General features: G+C 47.6%; 1 protein-coding gene across 4 annotated transcripts in view; it reads left to right on the forward strand.

Moving 5' to 3' along the window:
• The window catches only part of trappc8 (trafficking protein particle complex subunit 8), a 32,556-nt gene that overhangs the window by 11,311 nt on the left and 4,076 nt on the right, over positions 1–17,169 (forward strand). For all 4 annotated transcript variants that reach the window (XM_028587115.1, XM_028587116.1, XM_028587117.1 and 1 more), the window contains 21 exons: positions 85–347; positions 966–1,081; positions 1,165–1,315; positions 2,092–2,192; positions 3,086–3,191; positions 3,585–3,716; positions 4,597–4,821; positions 4,933–5,038; positions 6,033–6,227; positions 6,802–6,980; positions 7,065–7,139; positions 8,320–8,425; positions 8,677–8,834; positions 9,349–9,782; positions 11,589–11,745; positions 11,830–11,926; positions 12,642–12,710; positions 12,798–12,856; positions 14,504–14,707; positions 15,021–15,122; positions 16,232–16,371. In XM_028587115.1, the coding sequence (XP_028442916.1) occupies positions 85–347; positions 966–1,081; positions 1,165–1,315; positions 2,092–2,192; positions 3,086–3,191; positions 3,585–3,716; positions 4,597–4,821; positions 4,933–5,038; positions 6,033–6,227; positions 6,802–6,980; positions 7,065–7,139; positions 8,320–8,425; positions 8,677–8,834; positions 9,349–9,782; positions 11,589–11,745; positions 11,830–11,926; positions 12,642–12,710; positions 12,798–12,856; positions 14,504–14,707; positions 15,021–15,122; positions 16,232–16,371 (3,175 nt within the window). The remainder of the gene's footprint in view (positions 1–84; positions 348–965; positions 1,082–1,164; positions 1,316–2,091; positions 2,193–3,085; positions 3,192–3,584; positions 3,717–4,596; positions 4,822–4,932; positions 5,039–6,032; positions 6,228–6,801; positions 6,981–7,064; positions 7,140–8,319; positions 8,426–8,676; positions 8,835–9,348; positions 9,783–11,588; positions 11,746–11,829; positions 11,927–12,641; positions 12,711–12,797; positions 12,857–14,503; positions 14,708–15,020; positions 15,123–16,231; positions 16,372–17,169) is intronic.

The following is a 17,169-nucleotide window of genomic DNA, read 5'->3' on the forward strand; positions in this document are numbered from 1 at the left end:
CCAGGGTTGACAGCTGGCTGAACACCACAGGTCTCTCTCTCTCTGTGAGCGAGTGAGCTTAGCTTCTTCCCTGTCTCCTGGCAGACGGAGCGTCCCCCAGCCTGGACAGCCATCCTCTGCAGCTGGACCCAGCCAGCAGCTCGGGGAGCCTGCACGCCCTCACCGCTGCTAACGCTGAGGTGAAGAGAGGCGCCAGAGAGCCAGAGGGCCCGGCGGTGGGCGCAGGGGGCCACGGCGCCTGTCTGACCCTGAATGACCACGACCACATCAGACAGTTCATCCAGGAGTTCACCTTCAGAGGCCTGCTGCCACACGTAGAGAAGAACATCCGACAGCTCAACGACCAGGTGCAACTCCCCACACGGCAGCCTCCACAACGAGCATAAAGTTGAAGGAGGATTTATTGCAGACAAAACTGTGTAATAACTTTAGGAACTATGCAAAGTACATTTGAACAGTTTTTGCCTTTTTCATATTTTCAGTTGCTTTTGTTTCTTTGTCTGTTCGTTAGTAGGATATTTAAAAAAAAAAAAAAAAAAAAACTACTTTTAAAACATTGAATTACAAATGAAAGTTTATTATTTTTGTGGTGTGGTTCGGCCACGTGGCCATTATGTAGCCTTTCTTGAACCCTCACGTTGAGTACCCGCGAGGACAGAGGGCTTTTATGGCGGCATTATTGCAATATTATTTACAACCGTACGTGGAGAGTTGTGAAACTGTACCTGGAGCCGTATGTGCGTATTCAGGTTAGTGCACGCACGTGGAAAAGAATGTGAACGTGTTGAATGTACGAACCGCTTTTTATGAATGAGTTCCACCTCACAAGTCTTTCTACGCCAGGAGAGCGGCGGCAGGGTGCAATGGACATGAACGTACGATTTCCAGATTCCACAGCTCTCCACGCACAGTGCTCCAGTAATAGCCTGTAGAGTGTGTGAGCCCCCCTGCCTCTCTGTCCCCAGCTGGTCTCCAGGAAAGGGCTGAGTCGCTCGCTGTTCACGGCCACCAAGAAGTGGTTTGGCGGAGGGAAGGTTCCAGAGAAGAGCATCAGTGAGCCAAAGAGCACCTGTGGCCTTCTGTAAGCATCGCACTTCCATCTGTGTTTCCACACCGTGAACACTGTACACACTGCTGGCTGATCTTTCCCGTCTGTGATGGCAGATATCCCCCAGAAGCCCCGGAGCTGCAGATCAGGAAGATGGCCGACCTGTGCTTCCTGGTGCAGCACTACGAGCTGGCCTACAGCTGTTACCACACTGCCAAGAAGGACTTCCTGTCGGACCAGGCCATGCTGTATGCCGCAGGAGCACTGGTGAGAACACACACCTCACACACACACCTTTCTGTCTGTCCTTATGAGGACCACGTGTTAGCAGGCCTCTCTAACAGACAGTTGATCTGCAGATGGAAGAAGCCTGTAGTTGTCAGAGAGTAGGGACCAGTGTGTCAAAACTTTGTCTCATTTCGTAGAGTCTAACTTTGGCACACAAATGTTGCAGTTGACCAACCGCAAACTTTGTTGACGGTGCTAACCCTTGAGGTATTAAAGAAGAATCCAAAATAGAGGATGCTGTCACACTAGCTGTGTCAGCACATCCCATGTGATAGAAGAAGCCTGCTCTGCTGGAGGATTGAGTGCTCCGCAGCCCAGGTGCAGCATCCTCTGCAGTCATGGGATAGCCTGCGTTTGAGTGTGTTAGCTTATAGTGTAGTTAGCACAGAGAGCGCAGTAGTCACCACGTTTTGCACAAATGAGTCCCTTCCAGTTTAAAATAGGCACTTGTGTGTCTCCTGGTCAGCAGCTGCAGTTCTCCGACAGTCCTGCTCGATACTGAAAGGCATTTTACCTGCGCTCCCTGCACAATACACAGCCAGCACAGCTACACGTGGGAGGCAGAAGCACATCGACATGACGCCTTGCTGCAGGGCAACAGCAGCACCATAGTGCAACAGAGTGGTGCTTCAGTTTCATTGTGTTATCTAACAGATAACACTACTGCTCTGTAAAAACCTGCAAGTGGACTGAATCACGACGTCTTTCTTCATTCCTCCATCTGTCCTCATGTTGTGTCCCTTCATCTTGTGTAGGAAATGGCTGCAGTGTCAGCCTTCCTGCAGCCTGGAGCTCCCAGACCGTATCCAGCACACTACATGGACACCGCCATCCAGACGTACAGAGATGTCTGCAAGTATGACCTCATTACACCAAGTCTCTCTGTCAGCTGGTTCAGTGTAAGGTTAGGGTTAGGTCTAACAGGCTGCTGTGATAATACAGTGGCACTTAGAGGCTCGCCATTGTGAATCTGTCTTTGTGCGCCTTAATGAAAGTTTAATATGTCTATTTGCATTCTTTTTGGAGTGTAAATCCCTTTTAGTCTTCTCCTGATTGGTTACCCAGGACCACATTGACTGGGCAGCAGGTTTCCCTGGCTCAGCTACAGTTTGACTTCATAGATCCCATCTGAGCACCTGCCAATGTTAAAACTGTTACTGAATGAATGGAATAGAAACACAGCGGTCTCCAGGCTGTACCTGATCAGGTCACCCTTGCAAGACCACTCCCCCTCCCCCCCTGGTCCTGGGTCAGAGGTGGCATACACGGCTCTGTCTGATATTTCTGACCCAATCACGTTAGTCATTTTTTAACCGTACTTTGTACTGTATGGCTCCTCACCAGAGACCAGTTAACTTTGGGGGGGACCACATCAGGGCCCAGCTGGAAACAAAATGGCTCCAAATGCTGTTTTACATTTTTTCTTTATTTAACCAGGCAAGTTATTAAGAACACATTGTTATTTACAATGGCGGCCTGGAAAAAGGCAAAGCCTCTTGAGGGAGGGGGGTGAGGGCTAATAAAGAAAAGTTAAAAAGACAGCCGCACATATCCAAACAGAGTGGAGCTCACCCCGCTGTCCTCACTTGAGGTTGCATTCTGAGGACACACAGCGTTGGATGACAGAATGTGCATTACATTAGGCACATGATTGGCTCTACTGCGCCACAGCTACCAGAGTAATACGGACACGAGAGAGCGTATTCTTTTAGTTGAGCGATGTGTTGGTATGTTCTCTGCCCTCTACAGGAACATGGTGCTGGCTGAGCGCTGTGCATTACTCAGTGCTGAGATCCTCAAGAGTCAGGGCAAATACTCGGAGGCTGCTACGCTCCTCATCAAGATGACCAGCGAGGTAAGCAAACGCTGCACACTGCACTGCACTTTGCTCCAGTACTCTCATGTGCACAGGCACAACTGACACATGCGCTGTTCCATTGAAATGTCTTACTAATAAATAGTTCACTTTTCACTATACAGTTCGTTATGTAGCACAGTGGCGTTACACCTTCACGTAGTGGACACAAATGATCCCACAATGCAATGTACAAAGTTGTGTGATATCCATGGCTGCCATCCAAGACATAAATCCCATCATGCATTGCAAGACAGATGAGAGTAATGACCGGAGTATGGTAAATCCAGAAGACTGAGCATCTCCATATGTTACCTTATCATTCAATAACATTAGAATTATGGAGTAAAATTGCATTAGATTAATTCAGCATGGACCTTTTTTTTTGTGTAGGACTCTGACCTGCGCAGTGCTCTGCTGTTGGAACAGGCTGCCCACTGCTTTATTAATATGCGGAACCCTATGGTGCGCAAGTTTGCCTTCCATATGATCCTGGCTGGTCATCGTTTCAGCAAAGCGGGACAGGTGAGCCTTTGGTCCGTCACTGATCTACTGAATGTGTGAATCTATACCATGCTATCCCAGCTCTGTTTGTGTTAGCTTTATATTGTTATGTTTATTGATTCAACCCTGAGTTCCTGAGTCAATCACCATGCTCCCCACACTCTACGGGAGTTAAAAGTGGGGGAAATGTTTCCTGCTTTTATGATCTCCCTGACATTATTGATAAGGTTATGGGAAAAACCAAGAACTCAGAAGTCATGGGGCAGTTTTGGGGATTTTGGGATTTACTGTTAGTGTTAGATGCAATACGTGAGAGGAATCCTGGAACAGCTCTGGTCCAGTTCCGGTTTTTAGCTAAAAGCTCACAAAGACAAAATATGGAGTCATCTGCTATTAACCTGACCAATGGGGTCTCCTAACAAGACTTTTCTCGTCCTGTCTCCTCCTGTGCTGCTGTGTCTCCGTGTCTTCTGCTCCTGGCTGATGTATCCTGTCCCTGGGTCTGTCTCCGTGTCTTCTGCTCCTGGCTGATGCATCCTGTCCCTGGGCCTGTCTCCGTGTCTTCTGCTCCTGACTGATGCATCCTGTCCCTGGGCCTGTCTCCGTGTCTTCTGCTCCTGGCTGATGCATCCTGTCCCTGGGCCTGTCTCCGTGTGTTCTGCTCCTGGCTGATGCATCCTGTCCCTGGGCCTGTCTCCGTATCTTCTGCTCCCGGCTGATGCATCCTGTCCCTGGGCCTGTCTCCGTATCTTCTGCTCCTGGCTGATGCATCCTGTCCCTGGGCCTGTCTCCGTATCTTCTGCTCCCGGCTGATGCATCCTGTCCCTGGGCCTGTCTCCGCATCTTCTGCTCCTGGCTGATGTGTCCTGTCCCTGGGCCTGTCCTCTGTCTCTGCATGCAGAGGAGACACGCGCTGCGCTGCTACTGCCAGGCCATGCAGGTGTACAAGGAGCGGGGCTGGTCCCTGGCAGAGGACCACATCAACTTCACCATCGGCCGGCAGTCCTTCACCCTGTCCCAGCCGGAGAACGCGGTGACAGCCTTCAGACACATCCTGACCAATGACAGCAGGCAGACGGCCACGCAGCAGGGCGCCTTCCTCCGAGAGTATCTCTACGTTTATAAGGTAACAACGTCTACTTTTGTGTCGGTAACATTCTCAAAACTCTTCTGCTTCGCATCTACACGCCTCCTCCTGCTCAGATTAAGAAGCACTGTGTGTCTGTGTGTGTTTCAGAGTGTGATGGGGGGGGATGCAGACAGCCTCCCAGAGCTGCCTCTGCCTTGCATCCACAGCTCAGCCACCAGGGTCTACTTCGGACATGAACGCCGCCTTGCAGAAGGTAACGCGGTGATCGGTCATCTGTGATCTCTTCCCAGCTCGACTCCATCCAAAGAAGATAGTGCTGATTAGTTCATATCAACCTCCACCATTTGCTTAAAGTACATACTCCAAGTTCAAAGAGTCCCGACCTGAAGGGTGAAGCTGTCTGACATGTGTTGATCTCTAAGACGTTCACATTGACATCTGTCTCCACTGTTCTCTGTCACATTGAGAACACAAGCTCTCCTCTCTGGGCAGAACCGTGTTTCTTTAGTAAAGGGTATTAATTCAGCTCTGCATGCAGAGCTCAGAGCTTTTCTCTGCATCTGGAGGAGACTTTTATAGAACTCTGAATCCGGGGTTTCATTAGGACGTTTGTCCCAGTTAGTCCAGTCTTGTTGACCTCCCTGACATGTAATGCACTGGGTCCCATGATTGATTTACTATGGCAAAGAAAGCCCTTTTTGCGGTGTCCGTGAGTTCATTCACAGCCAAGTTAAAGGTGCTGTAGGTAGAAATTAAATAAATAAATTTGAACATCGACAACTTCTCAGTCCCTCCCCCTTTTCTGCTAAAGCCCTGCATGTGCATGAGCAGTGATTGACACGCAGTTAGATTGGTCCAGGTGGCATTACTGTAATAAATTCCATCATCAAAAGTTGTTGCTACACATAATGCTATCCATTTGCTATACTTTATATAGAAATTTGATAAGATAATAATATCAGGCCATATTGTCCCCACTGTCGGCCATTGTTAAACTTCTTGCACTCTGGTATTAAGAGGTCTCAAGTGTTAAATGTAGTGTGGTGAAGTGTGCAGACAGCCTGTAATGTGGTACAGTTTATATACCACGCAATGCCTGACCAAGATAACCTTATTTATGAGCTACTGAGGGGCCTTTGAGCAAAGGGTCTCTCTAACTCGTGCATGTGTAAGTGTGACAGAGGGGAAAAACAAGATATTGAGCCACTAATGCTCCGTTGTTGATTGTAATGAGCTGGTGTGTGCAGGGGAGAAGCAGGCAGCCACCCACGTGTCCCTGGACCAGGAGTATGACCAGGATACGGCAGCCATGTGGGGCCACCTAGAGGAGCAGCTTGTGGCCTCCGCCAACAGGGGGACTGTCCCAGCAAACTTCCAGCCCACCCAGTGCTGCCTGAACAGCCAGACAGACAACCTGCGCCACCCACTGGCTGTGGCCGAGGGTAAGAGGTGGAACTACTGCTGAGTAGGGATGCACCGAATCCCGATTTTTGGGGTTCGGCCGAATACCGAATCCGCTGGTTAAGATTCTGCCGAATCCTACTCCCATCCTCAGTCCATTAACACAGTAAACACATTAATAAAGTAAACAATGTCCAAAGCTGCGTATTTTTCATTTTATTTTATTTTAACTGTAACACAAGTTTTTAACTGTGACCTTGCCACCACGAGACACATCGGCATTGCAAATTGAACATGACTTTTTGACTGAAAGTGCTGCCAAACAACACTTTTTCTGATCACAAGTTCCATTTTCACTTTCTCACAGCCCACTGCATTGAACGGTCCACCTACGTAAAACACCTTCCCGTAATCAACGGTGGTGTCATTACGTCGACCAGCGTAGCGCAAGCGTAGGGTTTGAAACTGAGAGCAGAAACTAAACCCCGTCAAAAAGCCCAATATTCGGCCGAAGCCGAATCCTGGATTCGGTGTATCCCTGCTGCTGAATGCTACTCTGCACCATCAGCACACTAACCAATGTCGACCGTCTGCTGCGCCTCTCTGTCTCCGCAGAGCCAATCATTGTGGAGGTGACGTTCAGGAACCCTCTGAAGGTGCCTCTGGCTCTGTCCAACCTGTCTCTCCTCTGGAGGTTCACTGCCGACGGCGCGTCTCCGTCTCCGTCGCAGGACAGGACCACGGATTGGTCGGCAGCAGAGGCCGTCACCAACGAGGAGACGGTGTCTGTCGGGGTGGGGACCTGGCCACTGTGATGGACAGATGCTTTAACAAACTAAAGTTTCCATGATCCCTTCAATATCTGTTTCCTGTTGTAGATGGCACAAAGAGATGACGTGGTCGCCACTGAGATCATCGTGGAGTTTCTCCTGGGGCCAGAGGAGACCAAGATGGTGAGGCTCCGGCTGTTTGTGTCTGCAGAGGCTGTGTGCATGTTAACTGCATTGTGTTATTAGGAGTTGTCTCTTATAGATTGATTAGTGGCGTTCCAGTTGCTCCTTTATGTCCTAGTGAGCTGTTCACTCAAACTGTCTGGGCATGTCTGACTTATTTCCATGCAGCAGGTCAGTACTGAGACTTCACCCTGACCTTATTTTGGAAGCATAGTGAACAGATTTTTTTTTTGGCTTTCAGTGGTACGATGCGCAGGCTCCTGTTTAAGGGCTGCAGGCGCAGTGAGAGGAGCTGCAGGAAACATTCAGCAGTGGATTGCTAGAGGCTTAGAGGCAGTATTTATGACTCAGTCAGGACTTCTGTTTTTTTATTCCTCTCTAGGAATGAAAAAAACCTTTTTAAAACCTCCACTCAGGTAGACCGCATATGTTTGAGTTTTCCAATAAAGAAACTACTTTTTGTCAAAACTATACTATATATATTTAATGTTGTAAAACTAATACACATATTTTAACATCTTCTGATGCTTTATTGACTCAGATGGGGTCCTGCAGGCCTGTCTGTCATTACACAACATATAGAGACTCCCATCTGCACAAAATATTTTTTCTATTACAAAAGCTGCAAGTTACATCTACTAACATAAGATTTAAAGCCACACAAGTTAGCGCAGACAAAGTAGTTTCAAGAACCACAGAGCTGCAGTAACAGTGTGAAATGTTGAAAATTACCAATTTTATTATTTTATTTACCTGCAAGGGTCTTGTACTGTAGAATATTGGCAAGATATTCCTGAGTCGTATTGAATTAACCCTAGATTTGCTCTAACCATAACGTTTCTGACCGTCTGTCGGCCACTTTTTGGTTTTGAGAGATGTGTTGCACTTATGACTGCTGGCCAGTAGGTGGCAGTTTTTGGCATGACACCCTCTGGTCCGCTGTGGCGACTGACATGTAGCTCAAACATCAAAAACCTGAATCTTGATCTATCAAAGATAGCGAAACGCACTGTGTGTGTGTGTGTGTGTGTGTGTTCGCTCACATTGGTTATAAAATGCACAAAGATCATTAAAATAGACTAAAAAAAAATCTCTTTTTAATGAAGTGGACTGTTTCTGGACAAACATGTAGGTGTGTTGTTCTGCTACCAGTCCTGTGACCTTTGACCTTTGACCCCAGGCGCGACTCCGGCTGCTACCACACGCCACTGGCCAGCTGCACATTGTGGGCGTGGTGTACAACCTGGCCGCAGCGTCCCCTGGAGACACGGCTCCCAGCACTGAAGGTCAGGCGCACATTTGTCACTTCCTGTTGGCTGCTTTGCTCTCAGCTGGCAGGCGATACCATACATCATACATCACGAGTCATATGTCCTTCACTTGTAGCTTTGCTTCCTAAATGTTGACTCACGTTGTCTTGCTTCCTGCTGTTCTTTCAACTCTCTTTCGTTTGTGTCGGGTTAAAAAAATGTTTTAGAGAAGCCCGAGTTAAAAAGAAGGGCACTAACCCACAGTGTGGACGTCCTCCTGTCTCCAGGCCAGCAGATGCTGGATCTCATGGTGGTTCGGGGCAGACAGGACCTGAAGATCCGCGGCCCGCGCCTCAACCAGACCAAAGAGGACAAGATGGTGATTCGACATGGCTTAGACCTGCGTCTGGATCCCATCATAACTCCACCCATGCCCCTGATGGAGGTACCACTGAACACCACTGTAGAGACCCAGTCTGAGCCCAGTCTGGTTCCGACTCATATTTTCCTACAGAATACAACTGTACCCACTTAGCCTACGCTGTCGGACATTAAGAAAGTAAAGCATGCTTCCAGCTGGCCGGTAATGGCGTGGGATTTCAGAGATCATCAAGATCAGGAAAGAAATAATAATAATAATGCAGTGATCGTGACTTTAGCATTGAGTGTGTATGTGTAATGATTAATGTAGTAGGAAGCATTAAATCTCCTGGCTCCAGCTTCATGTTTAGCATTCAGATCATTTTAACTCTTGATGATCTTAACTCTTTCCCATAATGTCTATTATGAACTATTATCTATTGTTTTTTTCTTACAATAATGTGCACATGATGTCACTGAAAATTTGTCTCATTTTCATTCTCTACAACCCTCTGTCTGTGACGTCACCAAAACAAATGCCAAACATAAATCAAAGTGTGTGTCTGTGTGCTGTGTGTTGTGGGTGTTGTGTGTGTCAGGTCTTCTTCCTGCAGTTTCCCACGGCGCTGCTGTGCGGTGAGATCAGGAAGGCCTACGTTGAGTTCTGTAACGTCAGCAGCGTTGCTCTGCGCGGCCTGCGGGTGGCGTCCACACACCCAGATTTCTTCACCTTCGGCAGCCAGACCACGACGCCCGTCACGCCCCTCAGCCCGACCTCGGCTGAAAACTGCTCGGCCTACAAAACGCTGGCCACGGCGCTCGAGCCAGGCTCCGTCGCGTCCGAGATGTTGGTCTCAGCGGAGGACTTCAGCCAGCCGTCCGGTGTGATGGACATCCCCAAGGATGGCAGCACGCTGCAGCCGGGGCAGTCCACCCAGCTGCCTCTCTGGCTCAGAGGACCAGACCAGGAGGGAGTCCACGAAATCAACTTCCTGTTCTACTACGAAAGCACAGAGAAAGGAATCCGAATCAGGTAACGCTGAAGTAACTGAGGGCTGGTTTACAGGTAGCAACCTTAAACATCAGCAGCCTGGATCACAGAGAGGAACACCTCCATAATAAAGCATTTTTAATAACAGGAGATCTATACGCGTATGTATCCTGACCAGCCTTCAGCCAATCGTAGAGCCCACTTCCCTTGCAGGAACGTACCCATGCTTCAGCTCGTGCACAGGTCCAGCACAGAGAGTATCACTGAGGACCAGGGTCACACATAGTGAGTGGCACTGAACACAAAGCAGCCTAACTTTACTCTTACCCCCAATTTCAACCAATTCAGCACAATTCAGATAGTGCGGACCGGAAGTCGAGCACAGAAACGAAATAAAACATCTGGTTAATTCAAAATAAAATAAAATGCACCATGCTCACGGATGATCGCATTTCCCTGCACTACACCTTGAAAACACGGCACAGAGTTGTTTCCCCTCTACTCCTCTGGATGGAAACTAACTGGTGTTGGTTTTGTGGTTCTATTCTACGTGAATTTGCGAGATCTCGTGGGTCCTCGTGACGTCAGCTGTCAGTCATGGCCGCAGCCATTCCGCAACAAATCCGGACAGAGCCGTCACGCAGCGGAGCCGGTCCGCAGTTGGTGGAAATGAGGGGTTAGTGTTAGCACACAAAGAGAAATGTTCCCCCCTCGTTAGGGCCCTCCCAATATGCCTGTGTTCAGAAATGAGAAACGATGCGATGTGCTGTATGCGCCCTCGAAAACCCAAACCCATCTCCGTGATGGTATTATTTTTTTGGGGGTGTAAAATAGTCGGTAGCAATCTATAACACAGTCCTATGCTTATTCTACATAAACTATAAATAAACTTTTTGTTTACTTTAATGAATAATTTCTTATTTTCTTTTGCATTGGGGCCTGTCGTAACTACCTTACACTCATCCTAAAATGGTCATACGTCGATATGAGACTACTTCCTTGTTTTGTGTGTGTTTGACCAATCAGGAGCCATCTGTGGTTCCTGTACTTTCACAAAATACTACCCTCTGATCAGGGGCTTTTTTGGGGGGCCACTAGAACTTAAAGGAGAAATCCAGCCGATTTTTACCTGAATCTCGATCGCTAGATTTCACAGAGTACTGTCAATAGGAAAAAAAAACGACCAAAATCAGTGCTAGCAAACTAGAGTTGCTGCAGCTAATGGCCAGAGCTCCCAGTTAGCTAAAATGCCAGTTGTGGGGGCATGTTCTAAAGAGTGCCTTTGTGCCTCTTAACAGACACAAAATGCAATTAAAATTTCTGTGCAACATGAACAGGGCCCTTACGTGACAACAAGATGCGTTTTCAACTCAGACATTGTGAAGAAACCGTTTAAATTCAAAGGTGGTACTGTCACCTTCCTCTTTTTCCATCGTTCACTCAAAAATAGGTAATTGAGCACTGTAGTGGTTATGACCATATCAGTGACTATGTAACTACATGGAAACGGTCCAAATGATGCCTATGGCTTGCACAGTAATAGCGTTACTGAAGGCTAGCTCTAGCCTCGCGCTGAAGTCCCGTGGGAATTCAGTTGTCTGCACACTACTGTTTACCATTTCCCCGCAACAACTGAATTCCCACGGGACTTCAGCGCGAGGCTAGAGCTTTAAAAGGGTCGAAAAGCTTTAATTTCGACCCTGGTCCCTGCGGTGGAAACGCAACAAGGTCCTTGGACGCCTAGGAGCGTAGTGACACCATGTCTCTTCATGCACACTGCACTGACCCTCATGGGTAGACCGCTGGTCACCTCCTCTCTAACTCTTTGTCCTCTCTCTTCATGTCCAGTCATCGGGTGTTGCGTCACACCGTGTTCATCTGTGCCAGCCGCTCCCTGAGTGTGCAGGCGTCGGCCTGCCGCAGCAGCGTCCCTCCACACCACGGCGTAGAAGACAGAGGCGGCGCTGGAACGCTGGTCTTTGTCGACGTGGAGAACATCAACACGGTGAGACGCGCAGCCCGCCACACGCACAAGTCTGCCGCTGTTTGCTTTGCTGTCAGGTTTTAATCTGCGTCCTCTGGCCGGCAGAGTGAAGCTGGCGTGCGCGAGTTCCACATCATCCAGGTGTCGAGCAGCAGTCAACACTGGCGCCTCCACAGGTGTATCAACCCGGCCAAGGACAAAGGTGCGTGAGTCTGTCATGGTCTGTTTCAGTGTGTCCAGCAGTCCTGCCGGTAGCAGCTGATTTTCCCCTGTCCCAACATGGCATTTGTGTAAACATGCACGCTACTTTCCCAAAGCCAAATGGCGTGTTATCTGTACGCATTTTGAGCTTTCCACGTGTATGTCTACGGTGTATACAGCGGATGTAAACATACACACCACGTATGTGGTTTTTTACAAAAAAAAAGTTGGGTTTAGGGAAAGAACATTGGGAAAGGCTTTAATAAACGACAAAAAACAAAACAACGGCAATCCCAACGCAATGCGACGCAATCCTGGCTTTTCTGGGTGAAAGTCCTGGGTTTTACCCATCCGCCACCCTAACCAACCTCCCTCTGCGGACCACTGTCCTTTCATACTACTCGCTATGACGATAATTTACATTTAAAGTAGGTCAATGGAGGCCAAATGGCGTTGATAAAAACGCTACAAAACAATTACGCGTCTTGATAACACTCCAAAATCGCATACGAATTGGCGTGTCATACATACGCCACTTAATGAGATCAGTCTGCCTGTCCCCTGCCTGCTGTCACTCTGCTGTGTGTTGAACATGAGGAGCCAGTCTTCCCTCACAGAGCCCTGTGTTCCGCTACTTGTAAAGATCTAGATCTACGTAGGTCGGTTTGTCTGTCTGTCTCTCTGTCTGTCTGACTGTCTGTCCTCTTCCCCTCCAGACTGTAAACTCACCAGCAGAGAAAGAGCCAAGCTGTGTTTCAGGGCCACTCGATGCAAGCCCCACCAAGGTACTTCAGACACGAGCTCATCACTCTGCTCTGATCAGATTCAGGTTTTTTGAATAAGTGCTGATTCGCCCGTTTGTCTGTTTCTAGCTACCTCGGACGCCGTAGAGAAATACACCTTTGCAGACCTGAATCTGGGAAATGAACGGGTAAGATGAAAGCGACGGGTTGTCAGTTTAGTTTGTCAGACTGAATGTATTTCTCACTCTGATACCTATAGTTAGTTGCCATTTGTCACCTGATCCTTGGAGCTCAGTTATCAGACAAAGGGCGGAGTTTGCTCTGTCTCTGTGGGTTCCCCTTCATACTCTGTCAAACTAAATTACAGGTAACTCTATCTCGAAAAGCGCTTTCACCTTTTCTCTGTGCAAGCATTTCATCTTGCAATAACAGAGCTCTCGGTCCATTAACGTGCTCATATTATGCTCATTTTCAGGTTCATAATTGTATTTAGAGGCTATATCAGAATAGGTTTACATTACATTTTCAAAAAACACCATATTTTTGTTGTACTGCACATTGCTGCTGCTCCTCTTTTCACCCTGTGTGTTGAGCTCTCTGTTTTAGCTACAGAGTGAGGCATCTCACTTCTGTCCTGTCTTTGTTGGGAGTTGCACATGGGCAGTAGCTAAGTAAGGACTACTAGCCAGTCAGAAGCAGAGTATGAGGGCGTGCCATGCTAGCAGCTAGGTGAGCATTATAACGTGTGTTACAAAGTGACCACGTTTGTCTCTGAAGTAAAGGCTGGACTTCAATAGAGCTGTTTGGAGCAGTTTGTGAACAGTGTTTTCTGTTGGAGATGGGAAGTCCCTTTGGGGTGGACTTTGGGCTTTTTCACTTTGTTAACCTATAACGTGCACAAAAAAGATATATAACACAATAAAGGAAAGGGAAAAAGCCAAAAAGCATAATATGAGCACTTTAAAACATCAGCCAGACATGGAGCAACACTAGCATTCATTTGGAGTCATGTTTATGTCTACCTGATGCATCTAGTATTCACTCTTTTTAGCTGCTAAATGTTCTCCAGCTGGTCTCTAACTGGGTCTACCTGCTGACCAAAGTGGTTTTACAGCTTTTCCTGTCTTGTCTGTGGCGTCATCACTACAAGATGCACCTTTTACCATACACGTCATCATGGGATCCATTGTTGAAATAAAAGTATTGATTATAGCCAGGGTTTGTGTTACTCCTCGTCCAGACCCCCCTCCCTAAAAAAGTTTAAAAGGAGAGTGGACATACGCTTCAAACCTCATTACACGTTAAGGACTACACAGTACCGACTCGACAAACAAACAGCAATAAAGGATAAAAGATGCAAACAATAAAATCCGAGCAATGTCGGATAATACGAAAATAAAGATGATAAAAGTTTAATAATTAAAGTGATAAAACAAATGCTAAAACTCTAAAATAAAGTAAATTGCAGTCATGTAGTAAAGTAGTAGTTTTATTGGGCATCTACGTCGTTTCTATTACATATACACATTATATACGTATATTGTTGGAAAAATAGACCTAAAGCGTAAATAAAAGCTTCAGGTGGGGTTATACCGTGAGAAGGGATGGGGCCGGAAATACAGGGCAGGGCTTGTGGGCGGTGCCGGTTAGAAGGGGCGGAGCCTGGCAGAGCCAGTGCATAGATCCAAATGAGAGCGTAGAATAAAAAACGGTCAGATGCTCTGGCGGTCTAGACGGGGCGGTTAGATGCAATCGGGGAGACGTAGAAAATGCAGATGAGGTGATGGTAGCACATGGTCAAGGCTGTCTGTCAGCTCCCTGCTGTCTCCCGGCAGATCATCAGCTCTTCCACGCCCTGCGGAGATTTCTTCTTCCGGGGCTGTCGCCCCTCCGAGTCTCAGCGAGCGGACGAGGCGCCGTCCAGGACGTCCTGCAGCAGACAGAGTCAGTGTGTCCCCGCTGAGGACCGAGCCGCTGACCTCAGCAGCATTGTCAGGAAGTGTAACGAGCTGGACCTCAACATCATCGTCATCTGGAAGGTACGTACCCAGAGCGCAGTGCCCATCAGATCAGAGGACAGCCTGATCAGGCTGCTGTTTGGGCTCAAGACCCTTGTTCCACACAATTAAATAGATTGTCTTGGGACGTGTGTGTGTGTGTGTGTGTGTGTGTGTGTGTGTGTGTGTGTGTGTGTGTGTGTGTGTGTGTGTGTGTGTGTGTGTGTGTGTGTGTGTGTGTGTGTGTGTGTGTGTGTGTGTGTGTGTGTGTGTGTGTGTGTGTGTGTGTGTGTGTGTGTGTGTGTGTGTGTGTGTGTGTGTGTGTGTGTGTGTGTGTGTGTGTGTGTGTTTTCAGGCCTACGTGGTGGAGGACAACAAACAGCTGATCCTGGAGGGCCAGCTCCATGTGGCGCTGCAGAGCATCGGCAAGGAGGCCAGCTCTCTTACTCCTAAAGAGGTACACGCACAGTTGTGCTGAAATAAAGGCTAATAAATACATAAATTGAACAATAGATTGATTAGTGGATCACAGACAGTGTTTGTGTGTTCATGTATCAGCCAAACTGGATGTTGTAGTGACGTTCCAGCGGCAGCAGCCGTCAACATGTCCCTGCAATGTTTCACGTGTTAGGAACTGAACGGACTCTGTGTGGCCGCGCCACGCTACAAGGCTTTTAATTTGAAACAATTACAGGAAGTGTGGAGCGTGTATCAACAGTATGATGAGGGCTAACAGGAGCCGCTCAGAGAAGAAGGCCTCGTACTAAAATATGTGCAAATCTGCTCATGGAACGTGACCGGGTTGGCTCAGTGGGTAGAGCAGGCGCACATATACTGAGAGGCTTATGCCTCGACGCAGAGGTCCAGGGTTTGAATCCGACCTGTGACGATTTCCCTGCATGTCTTCCCCCTCTCTCTCCCCTTTCTCACCTAGCTGTCCTTTCAAAATGAAAGGCGGAAAAGCCCAAAAAATTGTGTAGAGACATACATGCCTGTCTGTGATATAAACCTCTGGCTCGGCTGCACAATCTGTTGTGTTGGCCTAATTTATGTCGCCAAAAGACATTTCATTATTTTTTGGGGCATTTTTAGGACTTTATTTTTACAGGACAGATGAAGACATGAAAGGGGGGAGAGAGGGGGAATGACATGCAGCAAAGGGCCGCAGGTCGGAGTCGACCCTGCGGCCACTGCGTCGAGGAGTAAACCTCTAAATATGTGCGCCTGCTCTACCAACTGAGCTAACTGGCCACTTGATTTTATTTTCTAACATTAACATGCAACCAGGAAACTCAGCAGTGTTTCCATTCAACATTTAAGCAAGAGTTCATGCTACCATAGGTGAATAAATAATGCTTAAGTGAATATAAGGTGACAGATCAGAGGACTGTCTGTACATGATCTCCAGCATAACTTCCCCCAGAGATGTCAGACACACCGCTGTACACACCTGTAGAGGAGACTGTCTCTAAATAAGAGTGTTATCGGCACCTCTCAGGTTTTATTTTGAAAAATGAATGGATGATGTGCTGTCTGGCTGTAACTCTGAGTGTGTGTGGGTTTCAGGAAGCTCAGGAGATGGTGTTGCTCAAGTTTAAATCAGAACTCCCTCCTCCGGCCGTCCCGCAGTCTGCAGAGCTGTCCCAACTCATCAAGACTAACCTGCACTACCCCGAGATCTACACACACCCGTTTGTCCAGGACAGGTGAGACACGCACCCTGAAATGTCTCTCTGGAAAAAAAAGGGTCCCTCTCCATTTACAAAAGTTTTCATGTAGGGTTACATTTACCTGTGAGAGGACTTTGTTAAAGGTGCCCTGCCACATGTATTTCATTACTTTGTGGTAATGTCTGAAGTTCTACAATGTACTCTGTAAAAAATTTTGTGGAAAAATTGCCTTGGTTAGCTTGCTTCAAGACATTCTAAGGTGGTATAGAAAGCCTGCAGGAAGATTCAGCTCAATTTGTGCCAGTTCTCATTAATATTTAACAAGCTAAGCTGCTTGACTCTGATTGGCTAACAGCTAGCCAATGAGAGCCTGGTTATCTGCTGGGCGATCTCATGAATAGCAATGAGCTCAGGCAATATGATGTCAGACTGACAAGCTTTTGTAATTGGCTTGATTTCTCCATGTATTTCTTTTCAGTGGCTAGAGCTGACAGAGGAGGTAGCAGTTCATTTTCACATTCACAACATAACACAAACGCATCTGGACATATGGATAACCTATTTCAAAAAGTGCCATTAAAAACGGTTTTGTGTGACAGGGGCACCTTTAATGCTCTCACACTTTCTCCTGGCCTGACGGGCCAAGCCATCAGAGGTTAGCTGCTCCAGTTCTGTCCACATCTTTACTAGAAGATGGAAAAGATGGAAAGAGGAGGTAACACGTGACCGAACCAGCTTGGAATACAATTAGCCAAAATACACGACACAGCTCGATGTAATGCTAAGCAGCGTAGATCTATGAGGGTTAGGGATGCTGCCCACACAGGGGAGAAC

The sequence above is a fragment of the Perca flavescens genome, chromosome 9 (genome assembly GCF_004354835.1).
Source record: "Perca flavescens isolate YP-PL-M2 chromosome 9, PFLA_1.0, whole genome shotgun sequence".
NCBI lineage: Eukaryota > Metazoa > Chordata > Actinopteri > Perciformes > Percidae > Perca > Perca flavescens.